Here is a 25,692-nt window from a genome sequence, read left to right as displayed (position 1 = left end):
GTGTCGTCTCTGGCTGCGTTCAACCCTTGAGAGACACAAAAAGAGTGAGAGCAAAGAGAGGAACAACAAAAACAATTTCAGAGACCGATCAGAAATCCAACTACCAGGCAGTGAATCAATTGAAGAAGATTACCGTGATGAAGTGCAAAGTGATCGGAAGAGGTGAAGCAAAAAGCAAGCGGGTATGGTTGATGATTGGCGGAGGCTGTCATTTCTAGCGGGCATTGGCTCAGGCACGGATCCTGGTCTTTAGTGGTCAATGTTTAACTAGAATAGCCGGGACCTTGCCAGACACGGTTAAGAAAACGGGGGACACAGAGGGGTTTGGTTAGTTTGCGTTTAAGCAGCCACTGTTACCCACTCCCAGGCCGGAGGGGAACTTCAGCGTGCCTCAGGCCTTGTGCTGCCACCAGTCTCGCTGGCCTGGTCGCTGGGTTTTGCCGTGGCTGGAGTCTCATGTCAACTTTGACACGGTCTTCTCGGTCATTGCTGGCCATTATTGGTGGTCGGTAGAGCCGTTCGCCTATGTCTACGGCCCTACGCCCACCCTCCAATACTTGGTGCCAGAGTCCCCGGCTGCAGATTGGGCGTGCAGCGAGCTTGTGGAAGTTGATAGCCAGCATTGGCCTTGTGTGCGGCACCACGGCACCCACTGGAATCGTCGATTGACTGGCTGGTAAGATTGGTCGCGGCATTGGTTGCATGCAGCTCTTAGACTTTTGACAACCAGACAATTGACAGACGGCTGGATCCTTTTCCAACCCACGTTGCTGGACGACCCAATGACGTGGTGGAAATGGGCGATTCGGGACCTGCAGTCACTTTATTCTTATTGTTGCTGCAGTCGCCCGATCTGGCGCTTGCAGCGTGCAGCGTGCAATTCCGTCTTGCCGTTGTTGACTGAGTCGGTTGGTCCTTTTATAGTGTCTTGGTCAGTGTGGGCGCGTGCCTTGCCTCTGGGATGGCTTGGCCCAGGAGGCACCCTGGGGACACTGGGGAGGGTGGCCTCCAGGGCCCTCGGGCACCCCACCAGGCATGGCAGCAAGCCCGAGGGCCTGAGTGAGCCAGGAAGCTGGGGGCTCACTGGGCTCTCAGGCACAGGCTTCGGCTGCTGCACAGCTGCCACAGTTAAGGAGGCTGTCATGGCTGTCAATCCCCTTGGACTTTGATTCTCGTCTTCTGTCATTCCTTCAGGTTCCTGCAGAATGAACTTGACTGCCACTTGCGTCAGCTAAGGTTACAGTCGTCTCCTTTTTTTCTTTGGCCAGCAGTTTCTACGGTACCTGGACACTCCAGGATACAAGGGCGGGCATGGCATGGAAAGCGTGGAGTCAAGGTTACGCATTGGGTTTGCCATGGCTCGACTATGATCCTGCTGGAGTGCAAAGACTTGATGGACTCAAGATGACTTACCTGATCAGGTGTAGTTCTAGGCCAACCAGATTCCTGAAGCCTGTTTCTTCCAGTCGTCTACCCTGCACATGATTTCCACGTCTCAACACATGGCAAGGTATAATTTCGGTTTGTGATAAACCAGCATACTCATACGATAGTCGTCGTCGTCGTCGCCCGCCTCAGCGGCTGTAATGAAAATGAAAGGATATCATATTTGCCATCCAAATATTTGGTTATGCCGGGTTGCAAATGGCTGGTTGGATGCTTCAGTAATAATGCTGTAATAATGCAGGCTGGTCTCAAACCCAATCAAGTCAGTCCTAAGATTCGACAACGATTCTAGAGATTCTGTTACACAACTTCGTTAACGTCGAACATTCGACGAGCTGTCCCAAGTCGAAACATGCATGGTACCGAGGCGATTCTTCACGACTTTCTCGGTTCGGAGGTGTCTTAGACAGGCTTTATGTACGTTAAGATTCTCCATTACTACAGCCCACAGTTCATGGAACTGCACGTCTCACTTTCAAATATTACTACTCCTATGGTGGTTGAGGCTGCTTCTCAGTCTTTTCATTCTTGTCTCTTTGGACTTGCAGACATCCCACTCCTTCCTGCCACAAGTCGGTGCAATCGGACGAGTGCAGCCGAGATCCTTATCACATTGGACATTATGCACCAATTGAAATCTTGAATTGCGACATCCAATGCAACTCACGATTCCGGCGTGTCTCATGGACGACGTCATTTGCGGTTGCCAATACCAGGCTTAAAAAAAGTTGAAACTCGCCAGTCGGTCCTTAGCCAGACGTTATCGCCGACTCCAGTCCACATCAGGTTCGGCTGGAGTTTTAAAGGACCAAATGATCTCCAAGTCAAGCTCTGGTCCCCACTCCAGCACAGAGATGCCAGCTGGAAAGATGCAGATTTCAGGCCAAGAGCTGGCCTCTAGCAATTCTTCCATGAGTTGCCAGTGCGCAATGGCCAACAATGCACTGACTGAGACTCTTGGGGCGGGGGGAGGGGGGCGGCTCAGGCGACTCGCATCTCCACCAGCAGGACTTTTGACTTATCTATCATGACGCTGGCTCATATCTGCAATTTGCGACAATCTTTGTCGAGGTTCTGCAGGCGTTGACTTGTGTCCAATGTCCAGGGGAGGAAGGCACACGCACTATGCTTGGAATTTTGGAATTTTGGAGTCTTGGAATCACCAGTGCTACTTCCAGTCCAGTGCGAAGTAAAGTGAGGAAAGTGCAGTGGTGCCAACATCCAACTTGCAGTACCAGGTACTAAGTGTCTGCCGTTCGATTCCCCCAACGCACCCTCAACGAACAAGGCGGCCAGGCACGGCAGGCAGGTGCGAGGGATGTGGACATGGAGGGAGTAAGTACGAAGTACCTAGTCAAGAGCAACTGTAACATGCTGGCCATTTGCGTGCCTGCCGCCCATAGCACCCGTTCCTTCCCATGATTCAAGTGGGACTCAATGACCAACTTCCCGCCACTGGCCACTTGGCCACGCAAATTCGCGGGTCTTGACGCCTCAGCTCAAAGGGAAGCAGCAGCTCCTCCGTACCTGTCTGTCTTTTGGTGAGGAAGCACTGGAGGGAACAGAGAGAGCAGCAGTCAGACCAGACAGTAGTAGTGAAGCAGTGAGCATTGCGTTGTTGCATTCCTTTCGCAGGCAAAGCCATCAACTGTCAATCAATCCCACTTCCACTCCCGCTCCAACTCTTCCTCGCCCTACAGTTTATTTACGGAGTACGTATACTCCTGTGGGTGCTTCTCGCTTGTCGTTGGCCAGATCTCACTGTGCCATTGCTTCTTGGCCAACCTTCAAACGATCTTGTCCTCCAGGCTTGCGCTACTTCGTCATTTTGCTCATTCTTCACCTCGTCGTCGTCCTCGTCGACTGCACACCTAGCTGCTTCATTCCATCGTCCGCCTGTCGCATTCCTCGTCACTCGTTCAGCGTTCACCGCATCAGACCTCGCATAATCGCCGTTCACCCATCGTAGCAGCTCAAGCACCTTTACAAAGTTTAATCCCAGAAAACCTCCGTTGGTTGCACATGCATGCCATTACCGGTTTGACCTGAATACTGCGATAAACTGTCTTGTTTGTCGGCGCTCTTGGGCAGTCGTTCAATTGGACTCGATGAAAAAGCAATAACCCCATACCTTTTCCTTACTCAGACATGCCTTTCTTCAGAGACCTACGTCGGCGGTCCAAGGCAAGCTTCCGCACCTCCGACTCCTCAACCGAGTCCACGGGCACGGTCCCAACCACAAAATCGTCATCCACTTTGAATTCGGCCTTAGGCAGCACCACCCCTCCATCAACGTATCATCCTAATGGCTCCAACTCCAACATACTGGCAACGACCAAGTCGCCTACAAACGGCGACTCTGTACCACCTGTCCCACAGAGACCAAATGTTACCGTTCCCAACACCAACAGGAATAGCATGGTAGTAAGTCAAGCCCTCCCCGCCTAAAGCTCATTTCCGATGCATCTAACACCTATTCATTAGACCCTCTCGCCTTCCGGCTCCAACCTGGCTGTCCGAGCCCCTCCCCCGACCTCTGTCTATGCGCCCAAAATCACTTCCGTCCTTGACAACTCAGTGGTAAGGTCGCCTTGGTACAAGAACACACCCAGGACAGCAGCTGATTTCTTTGACTCAGGTCTACTCCAAAGTCCTTCTTATCAATGGCGAGATCGGCGACCCTCAGCAAAGAGCCCTCGATGGCCACCTCACAATACACCACGATAAAGAAGGGCAGGCATTTCCTTCCACCAGTTGGCCTGTCTGTGATTCCTACTTCAAAGCGCTGGTCTACCTCTCCCCAGGCTGGAACAGGATAAGATTCGACTTCACCTCGCCGAAATTAAGCCCCATTCCCAACGGATCCTCGATACAACATACCTCTTACATCATGTTAAATTACCTCCCTTTGAATAGTTCACCTCCCCTCCAACTTGTCATCCTTGCCGGCAAGGACTCACCCTGCACCTATGATGCGACCCCACAAAGAATACAAAACGAGGGCAATGACCTCAGCATGGCAATTCGGAAATTCCGAATGGCAGCTCATCTCTGGCAGGCCTTTACCGCAGAGCAAATGCACCGAAACAAGTTTGCCCGACGCTGCTTCAGATTCGATGAGGAGTGGCAGACAGGAACTCTCTCCGTGCGCGATTGGGAATCGGGCCAGATGAAGAACGAAGCAAGAGTTCATGTCATTCGATCGGAACACACTGTTGCCGAGCTGCGTGATCTGGAAAAAGCCCAGCAGCACGGCCCAGCCTCAAAGAAGGGCGACCTTTATGGAATCGCCGCCGACGCGATCAAGAAACATTTCAACATCAAGCCTGGGCAGAAGCAATACGTGGCCTGTCTCATTCTCGACTCACACTGGGACAAAAAGGCGGGAACAATCACTGCACATGCTGCTTTGGGCGGAACTGGTGATGACCTCGGCCTAGCCATTTTCGGATCGCATGCCTTGCAAAGCTATCCGTCCTGCATCGAAGAAGTTGTCCCGGCCTTGTCGGATTGCACTCGCACCGACACTGACCATGTCGCCAACGATTGCAACGAGTCGGGAAGCAGTTGGGAGGCAGCAAACATTGGTATTGGAGCTCACTTGCACGAAGTTGGTCACTTGTTCGGTTGCCCTCACCAAGAGAACGGCGTCATGCTCCGAGACTATGTGCGACTGAACCGAACTTTTCTCGTGCGCGAGCCCTACTCCACGAGGACAAAATCCCAAGGACTTAAAATCTGTCGACAAGAGGACGAGTGTGCTTGGCACAGACTGGATGTCCTCCGCTTCCGCCATCATCCTTGCTTCAGGCTTCCCAGTGACGAGCCACTGACTTCGTTTGACGACAGCATTCAATACTTTTCCGTGGGGAATGGACGTCTCATAGTTTCCGCTCCGACTGGTATCTCTTTTGTGGAGATCTGGGTTGTGGGCGATGATGTCTGCCGGCAGTGGATGGACTTCACAAACACTGAATCCCGGAGCACTCTGCCAAGACAGGTCACCCTGACGGAAGCTGATATTCGTTCACGACTACCAGAGGATAGGAGGAAGTCAAAGATCATGCTCCAGATTTTCTGCGGGAGCTCGAGGAGCGAGAAGCTTGAAGATCTCGATGAAATCTTGTCCAAGAAGAACACCGTCAATCTCCCACACGTTCGACAAGCCCCGAAACGAGATGAAGGGCTAACGATGAACGCCTATAACAACGTGCTTGGTCTCGGCAAATCCTTTGATTCTCGATTGGGCTTCAAGAGCAAGAAACTTGGACACTCGGGTCTCGAAGGATCCAAGCCTGAAGAATTGATCCTCGAAAGCGCCAATCTCCAGACCAAATTGTTGACGTCGGTCAAAGTCTACTCTGGCTATGCCTTGGATGGAATTGAGTTTTGCTATGAAGATGGACATAGTCAATTATTCGGGAAACGGGGTGGTAAACCTGGTGGGGACGAATTCTTCCTTGGTAAGAGCATCCAGTGTCATCAGAACACTACGCAAGCTGATCATGACAGATACTCGACGTGGAGAGACTATTCTTGGATTCTATCTTCGAGCAGGGGCTTGGATTGATGGTATTGAGATCTTGACTAGCTCAGGACGACGATCAGGAGTTTTTGGCAATGCCATGGGCGGGTCAGGGTGAGTGGTGTATCGCCGCGATTGTATTGCCTCATTTTCTGACACTTTGAGCAGACACACTCTATTGGCACCACGAGGCTACTTTCTCGCCGGCATCACAGGGTCCTGCGGAAAGTGGATAGATGGATTTCAGATCATCATCACAAGGTGAAGTTACCGAGGAAGGTGCGATGATTATTATCTTGTGCATACAGCATTCATCAACGAAGAAGGATTGCTACAGAAATTCGGAGGCGCGAAGCATGGCCATCCCCTTGAATCCTCGGTTCGATTCCAGCATCTCTATATACGATTCCCATTTTCCTACGGAGGGGTTTTTCACCGAGCACGGAACACACGGAACGGGCCACGTACACGACTTTGGGTCGACAGGTTTTTATTGTTAACAACATATCCATGAGATTGGGAATGTGGCCTTGCAACCGCCAGCCAGCCACAGGAAAACGTCTGATAGAGGCTGGCAAGGCATGTAGATATTTGGGGGTATCTCATAATCACGACCAAGACATAATGTGGGCCATGAATCAGCAAGGAGAATCACTAGCCACAAGTCAACTTAATGATAATAGATTGGACGAACGTTCAACTGCGTCGGACGATGGACGGAGTACTGTGTCAGAAAGATCTTCGTGGTGGTGAGGCTAGAGAACGCCAGGATGATAATCACGTGATATGCACGGTTGCTCCGGATATTGGTTGCAAAACATACTTCCCGATTGGGAATAAGTCAACAAATCCAGGACACGGACCAATGGCTGCGATTCAACTCGGATGAAATCCTGGAGGAATGGATCATCTGATTCTTCACCGACAAGGACCGCCTGCCTGGCACATTCCACAAGAAAAAGATGCCGCCAAAGAACAATCGTATTGTTGCAGCAGCCACCATGGCGACATATTCTTCCGATATTGATCACGACCACGACGACCTGCCTGACCTAAGTGCCATTCTCGCTCCTCGGCCATTGATGGCAACAAGTGGAAACGCAAACATACGACGCTCACCAAGGAAAAACGGTTCTACCGTACAGAATACGACACAGTCACCAGAGAAGAAGGAGAAACGAGAGGCAATAACATCAGTCAGCCGGTCTGGAAGAGCAAAGGGATTGAGAACAGAGGGAGATGACATTCCTGGGGTATCTCGACATGGAGGAAAGGCGAAGGCGAAGCCCAATGCCAATGTCAATATAAGCGCATCATCCAACAACAGCCAATCTCCAGAAGTGTTGCGGGCTCAAAGACCATGGCCTCTTCCGCATCTGGACTCCTTGATGTTACCGTCGAGTTTGCAACTGAAGAAAGAGAATGACAAGGCAATCTTGAGCAATGAAAATCAGTCGATCATGGCTCTGATGACAACAGCGGGTCGGTCTCAGGAAGACACGAAACAGCAAAAGTCTCGGACTCTAAAACCCCAAGGAAAGAGAGCTAGCCAGCCAGCCAGCCGTGCCAGCAGATTCATCTTGCATGAAGCACGGTGTAATGACGATCTCGCAAACTCTGCAGATGAAGAAGACAATGAAGATGAAGACACAGATTTGAGTGGGTTTATTGTCGACGATGACGCCGAATTGAGTTATCATGACTGGTCGAATTCGGACTCTGATTCGGACTTTGGCATTGAGAGTAATGATGATGAGGAGGTGAAGGTACAACAAACCAAGCCGCGAAGAAGACGACTCATGCGTGGATCACCGACGAGGAGGAAGCTGAGCTTTGTGGACAACGATGATTCGAACTCAGGAAAAGAGTCTGAGAGCGAGGACAAGAGAGGTCGGCATGATGACCACGATGGACTAATGGAGGCGTTCACCAACCTGGATCTGCAAGATAAATCATCAAAGAAAAAGAGCAATACCCTCACTGATGCAGAAATCGAAGTCATCGATCTCACTTCATCTCCCAGCCTCTCACCCAAATTACGATTTGACCCCGACCCCGACCTCATTGAGCAGCCGATCTCAAGACACCGCCCAACTACTTCGCACAAACGATCCAAAGCTCCTTCAGATATTTCGAATCTATTCGATGATTTTGACAGAGTCTTGACACTTGCACCTCCCTCTGCACCTCCGGCTCTGAAGATCCCATCCAAAACTTCTACATCTACATCTCATGCCATTCCTGTCATGGAAGACAATGGAGATGGCGATCTCAAGCACGAAAGGAACGAGACCAAAGATCACTTCCAGACTCCTCCAGCAACACCACCACAATCTCCCACCAAGCTCAAATCTCCTTCAAAACTTCTTTCTCCATCCAAGCGACAGATCATCCCTCATTCACCACATCGTCAAAGCATGGACGCTTTCTGGGATCACAATGTGATCAACGATTGGAATGACGAATACTCACCCAAGAAAGAACCCGCCAGATCACCTCGAAAATGGTTGGAACAGTTCCAGATCTGGACCGATGACGAAAGTGACAGCCACAATGATAGTGACATTGAGAAATACTTTCTCGACGACAGCACCGGCTCTTTGCCTAGCCCAGTTGCTAAATCTCCTCGAAAACCACAAGTTCCACGATCTCCCGCCAAAAGTCCAGAAAAAGAAGAGAAACGCAGACTCGCAGAACAAAACAAGGTCAGGATCGCCGCCAAAAGAGCATTCGACTCGAAAAAGGAGGAGTTGGCCATGTCTTTGTTCAACGAACTCGACATGCACGTAGCCAACGGCCAGCTTTCAACCATGGCCAGCTCCACCGGAGGAGTCAAGATCATCTGGTCACGAACGCTTCGATCAACCGCCGGACGAGCCAATTGGAAGAGAACAGTTGACAAAACATCCAACTCGCCCATCAAAAGCGAGCAAAAATCCAAATACAAAGGCGTCCCTGGCATCAATGTCCAACACTTTGCATCGATCGAACTCGCCGAAAAGGTCATTGATCGAGAAGAGCGACTTGTCAACACGCTCGCCCATGAATTCTGCCATCTCACCAACTTTATGATCTCCGGCGTCCGCGACAATCCTCACGGAGCGAGTTTCAAAGAATGGGCCGCCAAAGCCACTCGTCACCTTCAAAACAACACTACCAACCCCATCTGGCGCCAGGTTCAAGTCACGACGAAGCATAGCTATGCAATCGACCATAAATATCTGTGGATCTGCTCCGGTCGAGACAAGACTCAGGCAATGGAAATGTTGAATATTGCAGATGGTGATGATCAGGGTTGTGGTGCTGAATATGGACGACATAGTAAGAGTATTGACACGGCGAAACAGCGATGTGGTCGGTGTCGTGGTGTGTTGGTTCAGGTGCGACCAAAGCCTCGTGCTGCACCGGGTTTGGGTGCCAGTCCGAGAAAGAAGAGAGATGTTAAGAAAGTCGATACGGGAAGTAATAGGGCTGTCAGTGGTGAGACTGATGATAGTAGTGGATCTGGATCGAGTCAAGGAGATGGGTCTCAGTCGTCGTCGACAACCACGACAATGTCCACGACCACTTCACTGTCAATGTCAGCATCGATGATTGATATCGTTGAGTTGAGTGATTGAGTACCTCCTGTTCTATCAGAGGAGATCAGCTCTGTCATTATATACTATGACTCGATACGATGAAACAACCACTCAACCATGACGTTCACCGACGACAAATGCAGGACCTCAGAACTTTGTATGAAATTTGCCTTCCAGTGGCATGAAAACAGCACAGGAATACCAGGGGAAGTTGGAGAAAGTAAATGCTTGATTGGAACGAAGGAAGTCAGGCGATCAGCCAGTCAGTCAAGTCAGTCAGTCAGACTTGGGAGTATCAGAATCCTGTGTGTTGGCTTGTATATCACATTTTCTGTACGCGCTGAAGACTACTATGAAGATGATGACGATGAAAATGAGAATGAGAATGAGGTGAGGACGATGAATCGAGTTACATTGTCGACTTGGAATGAGACTGTGTTGTCTCTACTACTTGCTTGGTTGATTGCTTGTTTGCTTGGAAGGGAAGAGAGTTCGTTGGGTGCTCTCCTTGGTTGGACAAAAAAAAGATTTCATTCAACGTTCAATAATGATGGCGTGTTTCGGCTATCGCCTGCGTTGTCCGTCCTCGTCTAAGTATTTAACAGCACCACACTATCATGAATGAATCGAATTGTCTCATACAGGCTGTTTACATACGCATTCGAATTGTTGGTCTTGACGCAAGGCATCTCTGCCTTAGCCGGGTCTGACCTAAGTAGAGTCTGAGCATGCGCATGTTCATGTACCGTCGCTTGTATGGCGATGGTACAGTGGAACTTCTCACGTTATTTCTATCTATTCTACACTAGTTGTGGTTGACCACATTATTTCTGCGGTGGATGTTGTCCTTCCGCTGGGTATCCAGTCCTGATTCATGCATTCTTCATTGAATGATTGAAATTGCATGTCAGGAATTTGACGCTACTTCCATGCCTCGCTCCAACCCCGTCATCGGTTGAGCTCATTTCTTTTCGAAGAAATAGGTCCATGTCGTCATTCGCATAATTGCGTACATACGTTGGCTCTAACGTTTCACTACCAGCCAGGATCGTGAACATTGTCTGCCTCTGCCCCAAAAAGTCCAAAGTCCTGTACCTCCATGGTATTGATGATCTTGTGAAGGAGTTGTACGGCATAGGCCTCCTCACGTTCGACGTCGAGCTGATTGGCGGATGAGACATCAATGTTGCTGGAACCCGCGACCAGCTTGGTTGGAACGTTGATCCTCACACAGAGGTCGGTGGCGTATTGAGGGAGACGAACAAGGAGCTGAAGTTGATGTACCAAGGAGCTTTCGGGGAGAGATGAGGTGGGTTGATTCGTTGGTGTTGCTGAAGCATGGTTCCCTGATCGTCTGGTCTCGTAGGTGGTAATGGTTCCAGCCAGGACGTAGGCCGGGAACCGGTTTAGGCTGTCTCTGGTCATTATGACTGACCTGGCGGGAGGCAGTGTTGCAGTGAGGGTGTCCGGGGGGGCAATGACGTCCGTGAAATGGTGGGCAGCAGCAGCGAGGTCTGGTGTGCTACTGGTTGCGGGAGTGATGCCATCGTTTGTGGCTGTGGATATGGTTAGTACCATTACAGGTTGGCCAGGTGAATGGAGTGTTGGAGGTACCTTGTTGTGTCTCGGCGATGTTGACGTACGAGTTGATCTCGAATATCACAGACGTGAGGGTGGTGGGGGAAAGGAAGACTTCTTGGTGATCTGGGATCTGGCGGATGTCACTGTCAGGAGTGTCATGATTAGTTCTGGGACTTGACGAATAGGTTTGTCGGATGAAAAGCCAGCATCAAGACAGAGGCCGTGGCGATCAGCATACCTGGAATCGATCAAGTCGATGGGTAGGAACACCTCAATGGCGCCCCCAAAGAGCTGTCGCATGGCGTAACGAACATTTGCGTCGTCCGCTTGCGGCATTTCCACTAGCGGATAGAAAAGCACGAGTCTGAGGAAGTGGCTGATTTATTGCGCTCGGATATTGAACGGTCTGGTAGTCACAACCGAAAGTTGAAATTGATATGGGAGTTGGATGAATGTTGGTTCTGACAGAATCGCGAAGTGAGGAATATAATCAGAAAATTATATTCACCTGACCAGACACCGAACTGTCACGTCTGTGCAGTCAAACAGGCACCACACATGAATACCTAACTCAGCCCTTTGCTGCCTGTTTCTCCAGAACCTGCTCATACGAACCTGGAGGTGGTATCTCTGACAATACCTATATATATATATATATATAATGTATTTGGTCTCGTATTTCTCACAAAGGCATGAAGAACTAGAGAGATGATGTTGGGAGGTTTTTAATGTGTGTGTGAAGATAGAATGATGATACCGTCACTTCTTTGTCACACCTTCCTCCATTGACCCCTTCCCCTCCTCCCTTGCGCCTTCTCATTGTGGATTTAAATGAAATCCATTCGAGGCAGGTGCCGACCCAGAGGAAGCCTGGCCGCGACTCCCTCTTCGTCTTCCCACATCTACCATTCACCGCACACTTCCAACTCTATGCCTTTGTCAAGAGGCTTTTGGCTTGTGAATCAGACGCGACCTGGCATCATCATGCGTGGATTTTGTTTCAAGGTCTCTCTCTACACTTAGGCCAAAAGATATGCTCTGTACAATTTTGTTGTGGTGTTTTTATATTTTGGACAAGACTATGAACTAGTTAAACCCAATCAACTTCAGCTCCCGCTAGACTCCAAGAATGCTTTTACACTCGACCACGAACATGGTCGTCGTGGCTATGCCTGTTCGCCAAGAGTTGGGAACCCGCTGCCTCTCGCTCCATGTATTCGACCCATGTATTGCGCACTTCAGTTAAAATGCTTTACAACAAGATCATGCCAGCACCCGAGACAACTGCAACCGCCACATAGATTCCGATCTGGATGGGGCCAATGTGGCTTGGGCCGGAAAAGGTCGGCACACCAGCATTGGAAGTGCTGCTGCTGCCACCGCTGCCAGATCCACTTCCTCCTGAAGCACGACCAGTGCCACTGGGGGCCGAGGTCACGGTGCCAGTACCGTCGCTACCGGCCTGTTGGATCAAATCGTTGCAAGTGCCAGTCGGTGTGACAGGGGATTGGATGGTAGCAGATCCGGAGAAATCGCAGGCCGAGGCTCCGTTGCCAGCAGCTCTGGCACGCTCATAGTAGGTGTTGAGGGCCCAGCCGAGTTGTTGCTGGGGATTGCACATGCCATATGCACCATATTCGCCCGAGGTGGCATTGGCGGTAATACCGTCACAGACACCATCGGACAATCCACATACAACACCGAAGAGGTCACCGATGTCCTCGCTGTCAACATTGTTGGGGACGCAAGTCAAGGCCGCGTACATGCACTCACAGAGCTTCTGGTTAGGAGTAGGAGGAAGTTCTTCGGTTGCACGCCAGGCAGCGTTGACGGCCGGGCACGAAGCAGCAGCGGTGTTGGTTGGGTTGTAAGAGGCCGAGTTCACACCGGTGGGGTTGGCATTGGCGATCTGAGTGGCAAGGAAGTTGAAATCGGCCAAAGTAGAGACAGAGTTGCCTTCAACGGTGACGAGACCTAGCCGAGTATTGTTAGCAGCTTTGAGCGTTAGACATTCTGCAAGACTCACCATAGTCGTTCGCTTCCTGGAAATACATGTAGACGATGCCGCCAGACCACACTTCATTCATGTCAGGTCCATAGAGGGCCTCAACCTCGGTGAATCGGCGAGGTTGAACTTCGTTGCAACCATATTCGGCGAAGAAAACGGGAACGTTGTAGTTTTTAAATTCTTCAGTACGCTGATCGTAGCCTGACTCGGTAAAGCTCGAGTTGCCGCACCACGAATAGATGTTGTAACCCCAAAAGTCGATGGCGTCGTCACGATTACCACAATCAAAGTAGTTAGCCAGGTCCTCGCGAATCTCGGCATCGTCGTTGGTGGCATATCCAACACCAATAGCTCGGTAGTTTTGAGCCTTGATGTATGCCTTCATGTCACGAACAGCGGCCTTGACAAATGCACTGGCATCAGTGTTGGTATTGTTATTGGAGACTTCATTGCCAGCAAAGAAACCCATGACGTTTGAGTAGCCAGCAAGGGCATCGATGACAGCGGTGTAGCGAGCGTAAAGATCATCGTTCCAAGCAGGGTCGGAACGAATGATGGAGTTACCGGGGGAGGACAAATCGGCGATAACGTAGATGCCAGCATCATTCAACATCTGCATGCACTGGTCGTGGTTGGCCGTTGGGTCGATGGCATAAACACGGATAAGGTTGGTTCCCAGTGCGGTCAGGTAGGGGATATCGCGCTGACACTTGGCAGCATCTGCCAAAGGGTCGACGTAGTTATCGGTGGAGTTTGTCGATGAGGCGGTGCTATTGGCGGAATATTCCTCTTGATTACTTGTCAGTAGACGCAAACAAGGGCGGCGGGAAGTACTGGGTGCGGACCTTGGTAGGCAATGCCTTTCATGTAACTGAGCAAAAGTTAGCATGTATGTCATCAACCTTTGAAGCGCCAGGCAGGACTTACAATTGAGTACCATTGTTTTCATAGAAGAATTTTGAGCCCTAATAAGATGCCATGTTAGTGAGGCTGCTCTCACAGACATCTGGCATGGACAAGAGGGGGGAACGAACCTTGATGACAATAGCAGGCAGGTCGGCAGCGGAAGCAGATTGGAGCAACAAAGCAGCGCCTGCGACCATAGTCGCGGCAGCGGTAAAAGGCTTCATCGTGATGAGGATGACTTGTGTAATGTAATCCAAGAACAAGGTATGCAGAGGTTGGATTGCTCAAGAAAACAAGACTGAAGTGGGTGCGGTCGAAGGACCTAAGTTGAAACGAGTCTTGGATGAAAACTGGGGTGACAGTGCCTTCCAATCGGCGAGCCCAGGTGATGACAGGACCTTTGTGCGGCAGGAAAGAATGAGAAAAGTCCAGTCACAGTGCAACGAGTGTCACGAAAGAGAGGGTGAAAACAAAGGCGACAGTTTGAAAGAAAATGAGCACGGGGTGCAGGATGTCGCCGGGGAAAGACAGAAGTGAAGAACGCGAGTTTGGGGAGAAGAAATCAAGGGATAAGATACTGGGAGGCCGAAAGGAGGATCGAGCCCCAAAAGGGCCGGTGCAGTCATGGGGTGAACCAGTTGGGAACCACAGACTGGTGCTGTCGGAGGATGGCACGGAGAATATCCGAACAGCATTGGCCACTAGATGTCGCGAGTGCATTGCGGTTGGTGCGAGGAACCAGACTTTTTCTGGCTGAGCCACGATCGCAACGAAACGAGGCGAGAAACGAGCATGTCACTGTGTGTCTGGGCATAACAAATATGGAGAGACTTCTGGGGCAGATCGCCTTCCAGGCATGCTTCGAGGGCTTGAAGCCCCTATGTCCCCTGAAAAGACCTCTTGTTGCAAAGCTTAGTATACCATGTCAACACTTGGGATAAACTTGATCAGAAGTGCTCATCATTCCACAATTGTCTTGCATATTCTGATACACAGCGACTCTTCAGACGACCTGGGATTGGGATCTTCATTGGCTGTGGGGTTTGTTACAGGTTGGTGGATATGTGCATTGGGTCATCACTGCTCAAACGGGCCAGCCGTAACGGGCGCCGGGCGCCTGTAAGACACGCACGACGCGCTGGGTACCTAAACAAAAACTGGAGGGCAGGAGAAGTACAGAGGGGGCCAGGCCAGGCGCAGGACGTGGGACACGCGTCCAAGACAGCCAACGGTGAAGTGGTGGGAGCTTCGGCTCTCCCTACCGTCCATTGAGCCAACCAGTGGGCAGGACTCTGGCCGAGCAAGTCACTCGGATTTCTAGAATTTGGTGTCAAGTGTCACAATCGTGGTTGTTGGTGTATTCATGAGTGACCAGTTGAGGCGATGAGCAGGAAGAAATTGTGGGTAAGGGTTACACAGGTGGCCGTTGAACTGGAATTGATTTTTACATGGGCACGATGGGGTGCGAGACCGTCGACGGAATTTGCAGTTGAACTCTGAGCCCACAACAGCGGCTAGCTTACCGCTGACGACGCAACGCGGAAAAATGTGCTTCCTTTCCCATGAACAAGTACTCTTGAAGTAGCGGCAGAGTCTTCGGCTGTAGACGCCAGTGTCGACGGGATTTTCCAATAATCATAAAATAGTCAACGGTGGTCTTGAGACCGGGTGGTTGTTGATTTGCCACCACGACTGCTAAGCAACTGATAATGCGGGACATGACCTGCATGTCTCACCATGATCATCAACAATTGTGATGTGCTGGCCACAGTCCAGCTGCCATGTGTCTGGACATGAGAGTCACGTCAAGCTCGCCAGGTTTAGAGGAGAGTGAGTGTTCATTTGCTAATCAGCGAGATTAAACACGCAGTCGATATTACTGTCGACAGTTGCCTGAGAACGGAGAAACTCCATTGTATGAGTGCTTCCCCCTTTCCCTCAACAAGTTGCTCGGTAGGAACTGTAACCCCCTCAGGCTATCGTGCTCGTCAGCCACTAGCAAGGCCGCCCCTGAAGCCATCGATGGAAGGGGTCCACCTTCCCGCACGCCAATGCAAGACGCATGCCAACCTTAAATAGCAGTCGCCACTGCATGTCCACCTTCCCTGCTATTGCTTCCCACCCAAAGCTTGTTTGACGAGAGATCAAGGAAGGCGTGTAAACACATGATAGTCAAGGTGTTGCCATTCAAGTTTTCCACCATGAAAGATCATCAGTCCTATACCTAAAAGACTTTTGAGCATCACGCACATCAGTCTGTCTTGGGATGTGTTCTATTCTGAGCTCGAGGAGCAACAGTTCTAGATGTGTGCTGCGCAGATCATGACAGCTCCAGTTTCGCATCTCAGGACACTGTGTCAGGACTGTCAGCTTAAAACTACGTCCCTTTCCAAAGAACCCCGCGTGTCTCGCCACCCTTCTGGGCCACTCATATCGTAAAGTTTTCCTCTCCTCAGGTTTGGGTAATCTTGGATCCAAATGTGGATAGCAACTTCTACCGATTCTTATTTTTTGCTGTCTTATCAGCTAGTCCATGAAATCGATGATGCACAGATTGTCAAAGGTGCCGAAGCCCTCCGGAATTGGCCTTTCTTAAAATCACCTAGCCTCGAGATGCCTACGCAATAGTACCCTCGAACAGCCTGCTCGAAGCGGCCTTCGAATTGTCGGTGCACCAAATCGACGTTGGATGGTGGCCGTTTGCGTCAAAAGTGTATGACAAGACCATGGAAGGAGCCAGGGATCCGGAGAATTATTCCTCTTGCAATTTTCCAGACCTCGAAGGATGCATCAGGCTTGTGTTCACCTGAAGGAACTACTGTAGACCCAAGATCAGATTGTCACTGTTCTGTCATTGCACTACAGACATATTTGTACATTTGGTACATATTCATGTCTGAGTATACGTACCTATGTAGAACAACTCCAATCACTCGGGACTTTATCTTCCGACTGATTCGCCCGACTGCGCCACGCTGCAATTTCGCAACGACGTGCATATAGGCTGGGTCATGTACCTATCAGTACTCCGTACACATATTATTAGGCTACATGGTACTCCCACACCGCATAAGCTGCCGCCCAGTGGGACGATCATATTTACATAGGTCAGATTGCATACTAAAATCCATTCAAACAAATATGCTTGTTATTTTACTGTAGGGAGTGTGGACCATGGAAAACATGTGGTGGATCAGACAGATTTATTATTGGCAGACAAGGCAGGGTCTGGAAGAATCACCTGAGGATCTCGACTTGTCAAGATCTGTATTACGTTCATGTTTGGCCGATGTGAAACGCAAATTTGTGTGAGATCACGTTTTGAGGAATCGGTGCCCCCTGTCGGTAGACCCAGCTTGCCACGCCGGTCTCTTGTCACGAGCTGCATCGGCCTCGAGCGTACTTTGCTTTGTGTGTGTAGGTGGAATCTGGAGAATACATACTGTGCTCTATATTGCATAGCCACTGAGGGAGCGGGCTGATCACATTGCCCAGCCACGGCATCGTCAAGAGGTGTGGCCAGAGATAGTAACAACGACATGCAAGGCGCACCGGGGCGGAAAGTTAGCCCGGGCAACCAACCATCAACATAATTGATGCAAAAGTCATTATTGCATAACGAGGCTACTGATGACGCGGTACGAACGTCGCAATCAAGGTAGATTCAACGAATGGTGAAGCTGGTCAAGAAAATGGGGTTGTTACTTCGTGCTTGGCCGGATGAAAACCAGGATAACAAGACATGGAAACGTACTTCCCGTGGCCATGAGTCCGTGACAATGATGAGCGCCGGGCCCGTGGTGTCAATGCTGCAAGCGGCAGGTCCGCTTGAAGATTCACAAGTCTTTGCTGTGACTGGAGGAGCCTCCTCCGTTGTCCGTTGGCCCTAGGAACTTCCGGGAGTCAATTGGGGCACGTTGGGGGCAATTGGGGGGCCGAGGGGCTAAAGCACCTCCCGAGTAGTGTGTCCGTTGACTTGTGGCGTTTCGGCGCATGGACGTCGGTGCGTTGCCAGGCGTGCCAGGTTGGAAATCAAGCTCCCCCTTGTTTGACTTGTGCAGCGAATCTCTGCCTTTGTAGTCAAATCAACTCTACCGCATCTGGAAAAGATGCGGCATTCTTGGTCTCCATAGTTGACCAAATCCCCTGTCGCCGAAATCAACCAAGAGATTCCATCCACTCGGTCCACCACTGACAATCAGATCGCTGCCCCAACCCATGCTCCATGACGGTCAAACACACGATTTCTGGTTTTCCAGCTTTGATCCTTGATGGAAAGAAACCGCCTAGCAGCAGCTCCCAAGCACCCCGTGTTCCCCCCCCTAAGCTCCGTGGCTCTCAACTCAAACAAGCGAGTCAGGCACCTTGCACCTTGTCCCACCCTGCCACTCCTCTTCCTGCACGCGTTCCTCTTCACTGCTAGTTTCTAGTGACAGTGGGTGCTCACTCCCGGTCCTGCTCCTAGCTCTGGGCCAAATTGTCCTGGTCTCCAATAATCCTGAATTTTTCGATCTCTCATCGCCCTCTTCCCTATACCCTACCACCTACCGTTCACCTCCAGCCTTGATTTCATCTTACAGTCGTTCTTTCTCTCATCTGTCCAACCTCCTCCTTCCTTCTCTCGCTTCTATCGCTGCGGTATAAGGCAGGAGGCGAGGAGAGTCGCAAGTCACCCTACAAAAGCTGGGCCAGGGCAGCCACCACACCAATTGCAAGAACCAAGCCCCTACGGCGCGCTTCTCCTGCAGGTGCATCGTCTGAGCAACCATCGCTGCTACTGACGCCCTCACTGTCGTTTCACAACAATCAACTGTATTTGCGACCGCCTTTCTTCCCTCTACCTGTCGACATTGTCCTTACAGTCAGAATCAAGCTCCCTAATAATCGTCTGAATTGGATCTCCAGAGACCAAACTACAATCTTCAACCACTGTCCACCTTTCCTATCATTTCTGCCCTAAGAACAGAAGCCACTCGCTGTTTACCACTCGCATACATCCAATAATATTCAACCCCTTGAACACACAAGATCTTGCAGCCACAGGCACGGTCAGCTGAAGAGATTTATAATTGATGGGATTCTTGTGAGGTATGCTTTCCACTTGACTAAGGCGTCGTCAGCACGGGTACACCCTTGACCTGAGCACAAGCCAGCCCTGATTCTTTACTGAAAATCGCGTCTTTGACTGACTTGTTCCACCTTCAGACACCACACTCGTTCAACATGTCTGGCCACCCGCAACAACACCACGGCGGCTACGATGATGGCTACGGCCAGCAACAGCATCATCCTAATGATGCCTACTACCAGGACGGGTACAATGACCAGTACTACGACGAAAGAGATCAAAGAGATCCTCGTCAGCAGCACGGAGGACAGGGCTACTACGATGAATCGTAAGACGCGTCTTCTCTGGGCTGCGGCCAGCGGGAAACCTCGCCATGCTAATAGTCTGCAGTGGTTACTACAACGCCGACGCGTCCAACCCCTATCACAACGATGGCGGCTACTACGAAGGCCATCAGGGTTATCAAGATGATTACTACGACGGCCAATACTACGACCAAGGTGCTGCCGGACAGCACCAGAATGGTCAGCAACCTCGGCGCCGCGGTCACGACTCCGAAGAAGACTCAGAGACATTTAGCGACTTCACCATGAGATCCGACATGGCTCGTGCCGCTGAGATGGACTATTACGGTCGAGGGGATGAGCGTTATAACAGTGGTTACGATAACCGCGGATACCGGCCCCCGTCTTCCCAGATCTCATATGGCGGAAATCGGTCTTCGGGTGCATCTACTCCCATCTACGGCATGGACTATAACAACGCCTTGCCCGCTGGTCAGAGATCACGAGAGCCATATCCCGCTTGGACCTCGGATGCCCAAATCCCTCTGTCTAAAGAAGAGGTTGAAGACATCTTTTTGGACCTGACTGCAAAGTTTGGTTTCCAAAGAGACAGCATGCGCAACATGTATGACCACATGATGACATTGTTGGACTCTCGAGCCTCGCGAATGACTCCAAACCAAGCTCTGCTGTCTCTCCACGCTGACTATATTGGTGGTGACAACGCCAACTACCGCCGATGGTACTTCGCAGCTCATTTGGATCTTGATGACGCTGTTGGCTTCGCCAATATGAAGCTTGGAAAAGCAAATCGCCGCACCAGAAAGGCCCGCAAGGCCGCCGCAAAGAAGGCCAAAGAAAACCCACAGAACGAAGAACAGACTCTCGAGGCCCTGGAAGGTGACAATTCCCTTGAAGCAGCAGAATATCGCTGGAAGACCAGAATGAACAAGATGTCTCAGCACGATCGTGCCAGGCAGATTGCTCTCTACCTCCTCTGCTGGGGAGAGGCTAACCAGGTCCGCTTCATGCCTGAGGCCCTCTGCTTCATTTTCAAGTGTGCCGATGACTACCTGCACTCACCCGCATGCCAGGCCAGAGTCGAGCCTGTTGAAGAGTTCACCTATCTCAATAACGTCATCACCCCACTGTACACTTACATCCGAGACCAATGCTACGAAATCGTGGAAGGCAAGTACGTGAGACGCGAGAGGGACCACAACCAGGTGATTGGTTATGACGACATCAATCAATTGTTCTGGTATCCAGAAGGTATTGAGCGCATCGTCATGCAAGACAAGTCTCGCATCGTCGACCTTCCGCCTGCGGAGCGATACCTCAAGCTTCAAGATGTCAACTGGAAGAAGGTTTTCTTTAAGACGTACAAGGAAACCCGATCTTGGTTCCACCTGTTGGTCAACTTCAACCGTATCTGGGTCATCCACATCACAACTTTCTGGTTCTACACTGCATTCAACTCTCCCACCCTCTATACAAGCAACTACCAGCAACAACTGAACAATCAGCCTGATGCCCCTGTTCAATGGTCTGTTGTTGCTCTTGGAGGTGCAGTCGCGACTCTGATTCAAATTCTGGCAACTTTGGTCGAATGGTCTTACGTTCCACGACGATGGGCCGGCGCTCAGCATCTGACCAAACGACTACTCTTCTTGATCGGGGTCTTGATCGTTAATGTTGCACCTAGCGGCTACATTTTCTTCTTTAATCAGACCTCAAGAATCTCATTGATTCTAGGTGTGGTTCAGTTCTTGATCGCATTGGCAACATTCTTCTTCTTCTCTATCATGCCTCTAGGCGGATTGTTTGGAAGTTACCTCACGCGCAACTCTCGTCAGTATGTCGCCAGCCAAACTTTTACTGCGTCATACCCACGTCTCAAAGGCAATGACATGTGGATGTCTTACGGCCTCTGGGTTATGGTCTTTGCTGCCAAACTTGCCGAATCGTACTTTTTCCTGACGCTCTCCTTCCGAGATCCTATCAAGATTCTCTCATACACCAAGATCAGAAACTGTGTTGGAGATGCCATTCTCAAGGATTATCTGTGCAAGGTGCAGCCGCAGATCTTGCTTGGTATCATGTTTTTCACAGACTTGGTCCTCTTCTTTTTGGACACATATCTGTGGTACATCATCTGGAACTGCGCTTTCTCGGTCGCTCGATCCTTCTATTTGGGTGTGTCCATTTGGACCCCATGGCGAAACATCTTCTCCCGACTTCCAAAGCGTATTTACTCGAAAGTTCTTGCCACCACAGACATGGAGATCAAGTACAAGCCAAAGGTCCTGATTTCACAGGTCTGGAACGCCATCGTCATCTCCATGTACAGAGAGCATCTTTTGGCCATTGATCACGTCCAGAAACTCCTGTATCACCAAGTTCCGTCGGAGCAGGAGGGTAAACGCACTCTTCGCGCCCCTACTTTCTTCGTCTCACAGGAAGATCACTCGTTCAAAACCGAATTCTTTCCCTCTCAGAGCGAGGCTGAGCGTCGTATCTCTTTCTTCGCGCAGTCTCTGTCCACGCCGATTCCCGAGCCACTTCCCGTTGACAACATGCCTACTTTCACCGTCCTTATTCCTCATTACGGCGAAAAGATCCTGCTCTCCCTTCGAGAAATCATTCGGGAAGATGAACCATATTCACGAGTTACACTTCTGGAATACTTGAAACAACTCCATCCTCACGAATGGGATTGCTTTGTCAAAGATACCAAGATTTTGGCCGACGAAACATCGCAATTCAACGGTGATTACGAAAAGTCAGAAAAGGACACAGCCAAGAGCAAGATTGACGATCTTCCCTTCTACTGCATTGGTTTCAAATCTGCCGCCCCAGAGTACACCCTTCGGACTCGTATCTGGGCATCTCTACGGTCTCAAACCTTGTATCGCACGATTTCTGGTTTCATGAACTACAGCCGAGCGATCAAGCTGCTTTACCGTGTCGAGAACCCAGAAGTGGTACAGATGTTTGGTGGTAACTCAGACAAGTTGGAGCGTGAGCTCGAACGCATGGCTCGCCGCAAATTCAAGATTGTCGTCTCGATGCAGCGCTATGCCAAGTTCAAGAAGGAAGAACGAGAGAACACCGAATTCCTTCTGCGTGCCTATCCAGATCTTCAGATCGCTTACTTGGACGAAGAGCCACCCGCTGTCGAGGGCGAAGAACCCCGCTTGTACTCCGCTTTGATTGACGGACACTCTGAACTGATGGAGAACGGCATGCGACGACCCAAATTCAGAGTGCAGCTCTCTGGTAACCCAATTCTCGGAGATGGAAAGTCTGACAACCAAAACCACGCCATTATTTTCTACCGTGGAGAATACATCCAGCTCATTGATGCCAACCAGGACAACTACCTTGAAGAGTGTTTGAAGATTCGCAGCGTTCTGGCCGAATTTGAGGAAATGACTACTGATAACTCGTCTCCTTACACTCCAGGTGTTGCTCCCACCAAGACCAACCCCGTTGCAATCTTGGGTGCTCGCGAGTACATCTTCTCTGAAAACATCGGTGTCCTCGGTGACGTTGCTGCCGGAAAGGAACAAACATTCGGTACTCTCTTTGCTCGTACATTGGCTCAAATCGGTGGAAAACTCCATTATGGTCATCCCGACTTTTTGAACGGCATCTTCATGACTACCCGTGGTGGAGTGTCCAAGGCTCAAAAGGGTCTCCATCTCAACGAAGATATTTACGCTGGTATGAATGCATTGATTCGTGGTGGCCGCATAAAGCATTGCGAATACTACCAGTGTGGTAAAGGTCGTGATCTTGGATTTGGGTCCATCCTCAACTTCACTACCAAAATCGGTACTGGTATGGGTGAACAAATGCTGTCCCGAGAGTACTATTATCTCGGAACCCAACTGCCACTGGATCGTTTCCTCTCATTCTACTACGCACATCCGGGTTTCCACATCAACAACATGTTCATCATGTTGTCTGTCCAACTTTTCATGATTGTTCTCATCAACCTTGGAGCTCTTCGCCATGAGACCATCCTGTGTAGGTACAACCGCAATGTACCTCCCACCGACCCTCTCCGACCAACAGGATGTACCAATTTGACTCCCATCATGGAATGGGTGGACCGTTGCATTGTGTCCATCTTCATCGTCTTCTTCATCTCCTTCGTCCCTCTGGTTGTCCAAGAATTGACTGAACGTGGATTCTGGCGCGCAGCTACTCGACTGGCCAAACACTTTGCTTCAGCTTCCCCAGTCTTTGAGGTGTTTGTCTGCCAAATCTACGCGAGCTCGATCCAACAAGACTTGTCCTTTGGCGGCGCACGATACATTGGAACTGGTCGTGGCTTTGCAACTGCCCGTATTCCATTCGGTGTCTTGTATTCGCGATTTGCGGGACCGTCAATTTACATGGGAGCTCGGTCGCTGATGATGTTGATCTTCGCAACCATTACTGTTTGGGGAGGCTGGCTCACATGGTTCTACATCACACTGGTTGGCCTTTGCATTTCACCCTTCATCTTCAACCCACATCAGTTTGCCTGGACCGATTTCTTCATTGATTACCGAGATTACCTTAGATGGCTGTCTCGTGGTAACTCGCGATCGCATGCTTCGTCCTGGATTGCATTCTGCAGACTCTCCCGAACTCGTCTTACGGGTTTCAAGCGCAAGGCGCTCGGATCCCCATCAGAGAAACTGTCAGGTGACGTGCCACGAGCGAGATTTACCAGCATCTTCTTCAGTGAGATTATTGGACCCCTCGTTCTAGTGGCTGTGACGTTGATTCCTTACCTCTTCATCAACGCACAAACTGGTGTCACCGAAGATGTTCAACCTGCCACGAATTCGCTGATCCGACTGGCTATTGTAGCATTTGCGCCAATTGCCATCAATGCTGGCACTCTAGCGGTCTTCTTCGCCATGGCATGCTGCATGGGCCCGGTTCTGAGCATGTGCTGTAAGAAATTCGGCTCGGTGCTTGCTGCCATCGCACACGCTATCGCTGTCATTATGCTCTTCGCTTTCTGGGAAGTCATGTTCTTCCTCGAGGGATGGAACTTTGCAAAGGCACTCCTAGGAATGATTGCAGTGGTGGCTCTCCAGCGATTCGTCTTCAAGCTGATCATTGCTCTTGCTCTTACGCGAGAGTTCAAGGCCGATACCTCCAACATTGCATGGTGGACTGGCAAATGGTACTCGATGGGATGGCATTCCATGTCTCAACCAGCTCGAGAATATCTCTGCAAGATCACGGAGTTGGGTTTCTTCGCGGCTGACTTCATTTTGGGACATCTGATCATGTTCACATTCCTCCCTGCATTGTGCGTTCCTTATATCGACAAGTTCCACTCGGTTATGCTTTTCTGGCTACGCCCAAGGTATGTCAAGACTGTTACGAACGTCAGCGTGTCAAGGTCACTAACTTGAATTTAGTCGTCAAATCCGACCACCAATCTACTCGATCAAACAATCACGTCTCCGCAAGAGGCGTGTCATTCGTTATGCCATCCTGTACTTCCTGCTCCTGATTCTCTTCCTTGTCTTGATTGTGGGACCAGTCATTATCCGCAAATTCTATGTGGTGGAAGTTAATATTCCATTGAACCTTGCGCAACCCACGAATCAAAACAACAACGACACCTTTGCCAGCATCACTGGCTCAGCGTTGGTTGACTTTGGCAATGGTGTTGATTCTGGTCCGACTGCTGGCGGCGGTGGCGGCGGCAGCGGTGCTACTGCTACTACAGCGACCACCACTGGTGGTAATGCTCCGTTCACTTTCGGAGGTGGGCGATTCGTTCGTTGGTGATGGGCCAATATTTCAAAGGCAGTGGCAGTTTGGCTACTCTGTATGCCGATTGTGTTAGGGATGGGCTCCGGGGGAGGGCGAGTGAGGCTGGAAAAGACCAATACTGGGTCAATCATTGGCTCTGTCACAAAACATGCACACTAATGATTGAAACGGCAAATAGATCAATCGGCTTGTACATCCATTGAGGGTTATGGTGATTGTATATCGTCAGACTCGAAGGGAAGCAGGCTTGTATCATTGGGGAAAAGGAGTTTTTGAGGGCAAGGACATGTTTTTTTCCTGTTAGAAACACCTGATACTGTACATGACAATTGAAATTGCACTTGCAAATGAACAGGATTTTCATAATGATTGAGAGCAGTGATAGTGATGGTCATGTAAAAAGGGTTGAGATATGCAAAGGTGTGGATGTTTGATTTGATTGCTTCTAACCAGATTGGATAAAAGTTCTGCCTGGAAGTTGAATGCCCCCTGAGTTTCTGCAC

The 25,692-nt window shown here is 50.3% G+C and overlaps 5 protein-coding genes across 5 annotated transcripts; 3 read left to right on the top strand and 2 right to left on the bottom strand.

The window, feature by feature from the left end:
- Positions 1-3,594: 3,594 nt before the first annotated feature.
- Positions 3,595-6,236, top strand: PV10_00709 (uncharacterized protein; the record flags this gene model as incomplete). The annotated part of the gene is made up of 5 exons (XM_016364820.1): positions 3,595-3,870; positions 3,931-4,026; positions 4,085-5,909; positions 5,959-6,085; positions 6,140-6,236. 5 exons carry the CDS (start codon positions 3,595-3,597, stop codon positions 6,234-6,236), a joined length of 2,421 nt encoding a protein of 806 aa, XP_016228469.1.
- A 697-nt stretch (positions 6,237-6,933) lies between these two features.
- On the top strand, positions 6,934-9,591 carry PV10_00708 (uncharacterized protein; the record flags this gene model as incomplete). The annotated part of the gene is made up of 1 exon (XM_016364819.1): positions 6,934-9,591. The coding sequence occupies one exon, from the start codon at positions 6,934-6,936 to the stop codon at positions 9,589-9,591; it is 2,658 nt and encodes an 885-aa protein (XP_016228468.1).
- Positions 9,592-10,347: 756 nt separating this feature from the next.
- Positions 10,348-11,565, bottom strand: PV10_00707 (uncharacterized protein). The gene is made up of 3 exons (XM_016364818.1): positions 11,372-11,565; positions 11,167-11,276; positions 10,348-11,108 (listed from the first exon to the last, which is right to left on the bottom strand). The coding sequence occupies exons 1-3, from the start codon at positions 11,467-11,469 to the stop codon at positions 10,588-10,590; spliced, it is 729 nt and encodes a 242-aa protein (XP_016228467.1). The 5' UTR covers positions 11,470-11,565; the 3' UTR covers positions 10,348-10,587.
- A 600-nt stretch (positions 11,566-12,165) lies between these two features.
- Positions 12,166-14,677, bottom strand: PV10_00706 (uncharacterized protein). Its single transcript, XM_016364817.1, has 5 exons — positions 14,176-14,677; positions 14,069-14,106; positions 13,987-14,012; positions 13,160-13,930; positions 12,166-13,107 (listed from the first exon to the last, which is right to left on the bottom strand). The coding sequence occupies exons 1-5, from the start codon at positions 14,269-14,271 to the stop codon at positions 12,386-12,388; spliced, it is 1,653 nt and encodes a 550-aa protein (XP_016228466.1). The 5' UTR covers positions 14,272-14,677; the 3' UTR covers positions 12,166-12,385.
- A 3,882-nt stretch (positions 14,678-18,559) lies between these two features.
- On the top strand, positions 18,560-25,634 carry PV10_00705 (1,3-beta-glucan synthase component FKS1). Its single transcript, XM_016364816.1, has 4 exons — positions 18,560-19,135; positions 19,253-19,443; positions 19,506-24,773; positions 24,829-25,634. Exons 2-4 carry the CDS (start codon positions 19,271-19,273, stop codon positions 25,202-25,204), a joined length of 5,817 nt encoding a protein of 1,938 aa, XP_016228465.1. The 5' UTR covers positions 18,560-19,135; positions 19,253-19,270; the 3' UTR covers positions 25,205-25,634.
- Positions 25,635-25,692: the final 58 nt, after the last annotated feature.

The sequence above is a fragment of the Exophiala mesophila genome (assembly GCF_000836275.1).
Source record: "Exophiala mesophila strain CBS 40295 unplaced genomic scaffold supercont1.1, whole genome shotgun sequence".
NCBI lineage: Eukaryota > Fungi > Ascomycota > Eurotiomycetes > Chaetothyriales > Herpotrichiellaceae > Exophiala > Exophiala mesophila.
This window is presented reverse-complemented; position numbering and strand designations above follow the sequence as displayed.

Bases quoted from the DNA above. Each gene is read 5' to 3' on its own strand.
- PV10_00707 (XM_016364818.1), bottom strand. From the start codon at position 11,469: ATGCCGCAAGCGGACGACGCAAATGTTCGTTACGCCATGCGACAGCTC. The intron at 11,277-11,371 runs GTATGCTGATCG...CACTCCTGACAG, and splicing joins ATCGACTTGATCGATTCCAG to TGACATCCGCCAGATCCCAG. The intron at 11,109-11,166 runs GTACCTCCAACA...CCATATCCACAG, and splicing joins CATCGCCGAGACACAACAAG to CCACAAACGATGGCATCACT.
- PV10_00706 (XM_016364817.1), bottom strand. From the start codon at position 14,271: ATGAAGCCTTTTACCGCTGCCGCGACTATGGTCGCAGGCGCTGCTTTG. The intron at 14,107-14,175 runs GTTCGTTCCCCC...GCATCTTATTAG, and splicing joins TGCCTGCTATTGTCATCAAG to GGCTCAAAATTCTTCTATGA. The intron at 13,931-13,986 runs GTCCGCACCCAG...CAAGTAATCAAG, and splicing joins GAAAGGCATTGCCTACCAAG to AGGAATATTCCGCCAATAGC.
- PV10_00705 (XM_016364816.1), top strand. From the start codon at position 19,271: ATGTCTGGCCACCCGCAACAACACCACGGCGGCTACGATGATGGCTAC. The intron at 19,444-19,505 runs GTAAGACGCGTC...AATAGTCTGCAG, and splicing joins CAGGGCTACTACGATGAATC to TGGTTACTACAACGCCGACG. The intron at 24,774-24,828 runs GTATGTCAAGAC...ACTTGAATTTAG, and splicing joins CTTTTCTGGCTACGCCCAAG to TCGTCAAATCCGACCACCAA.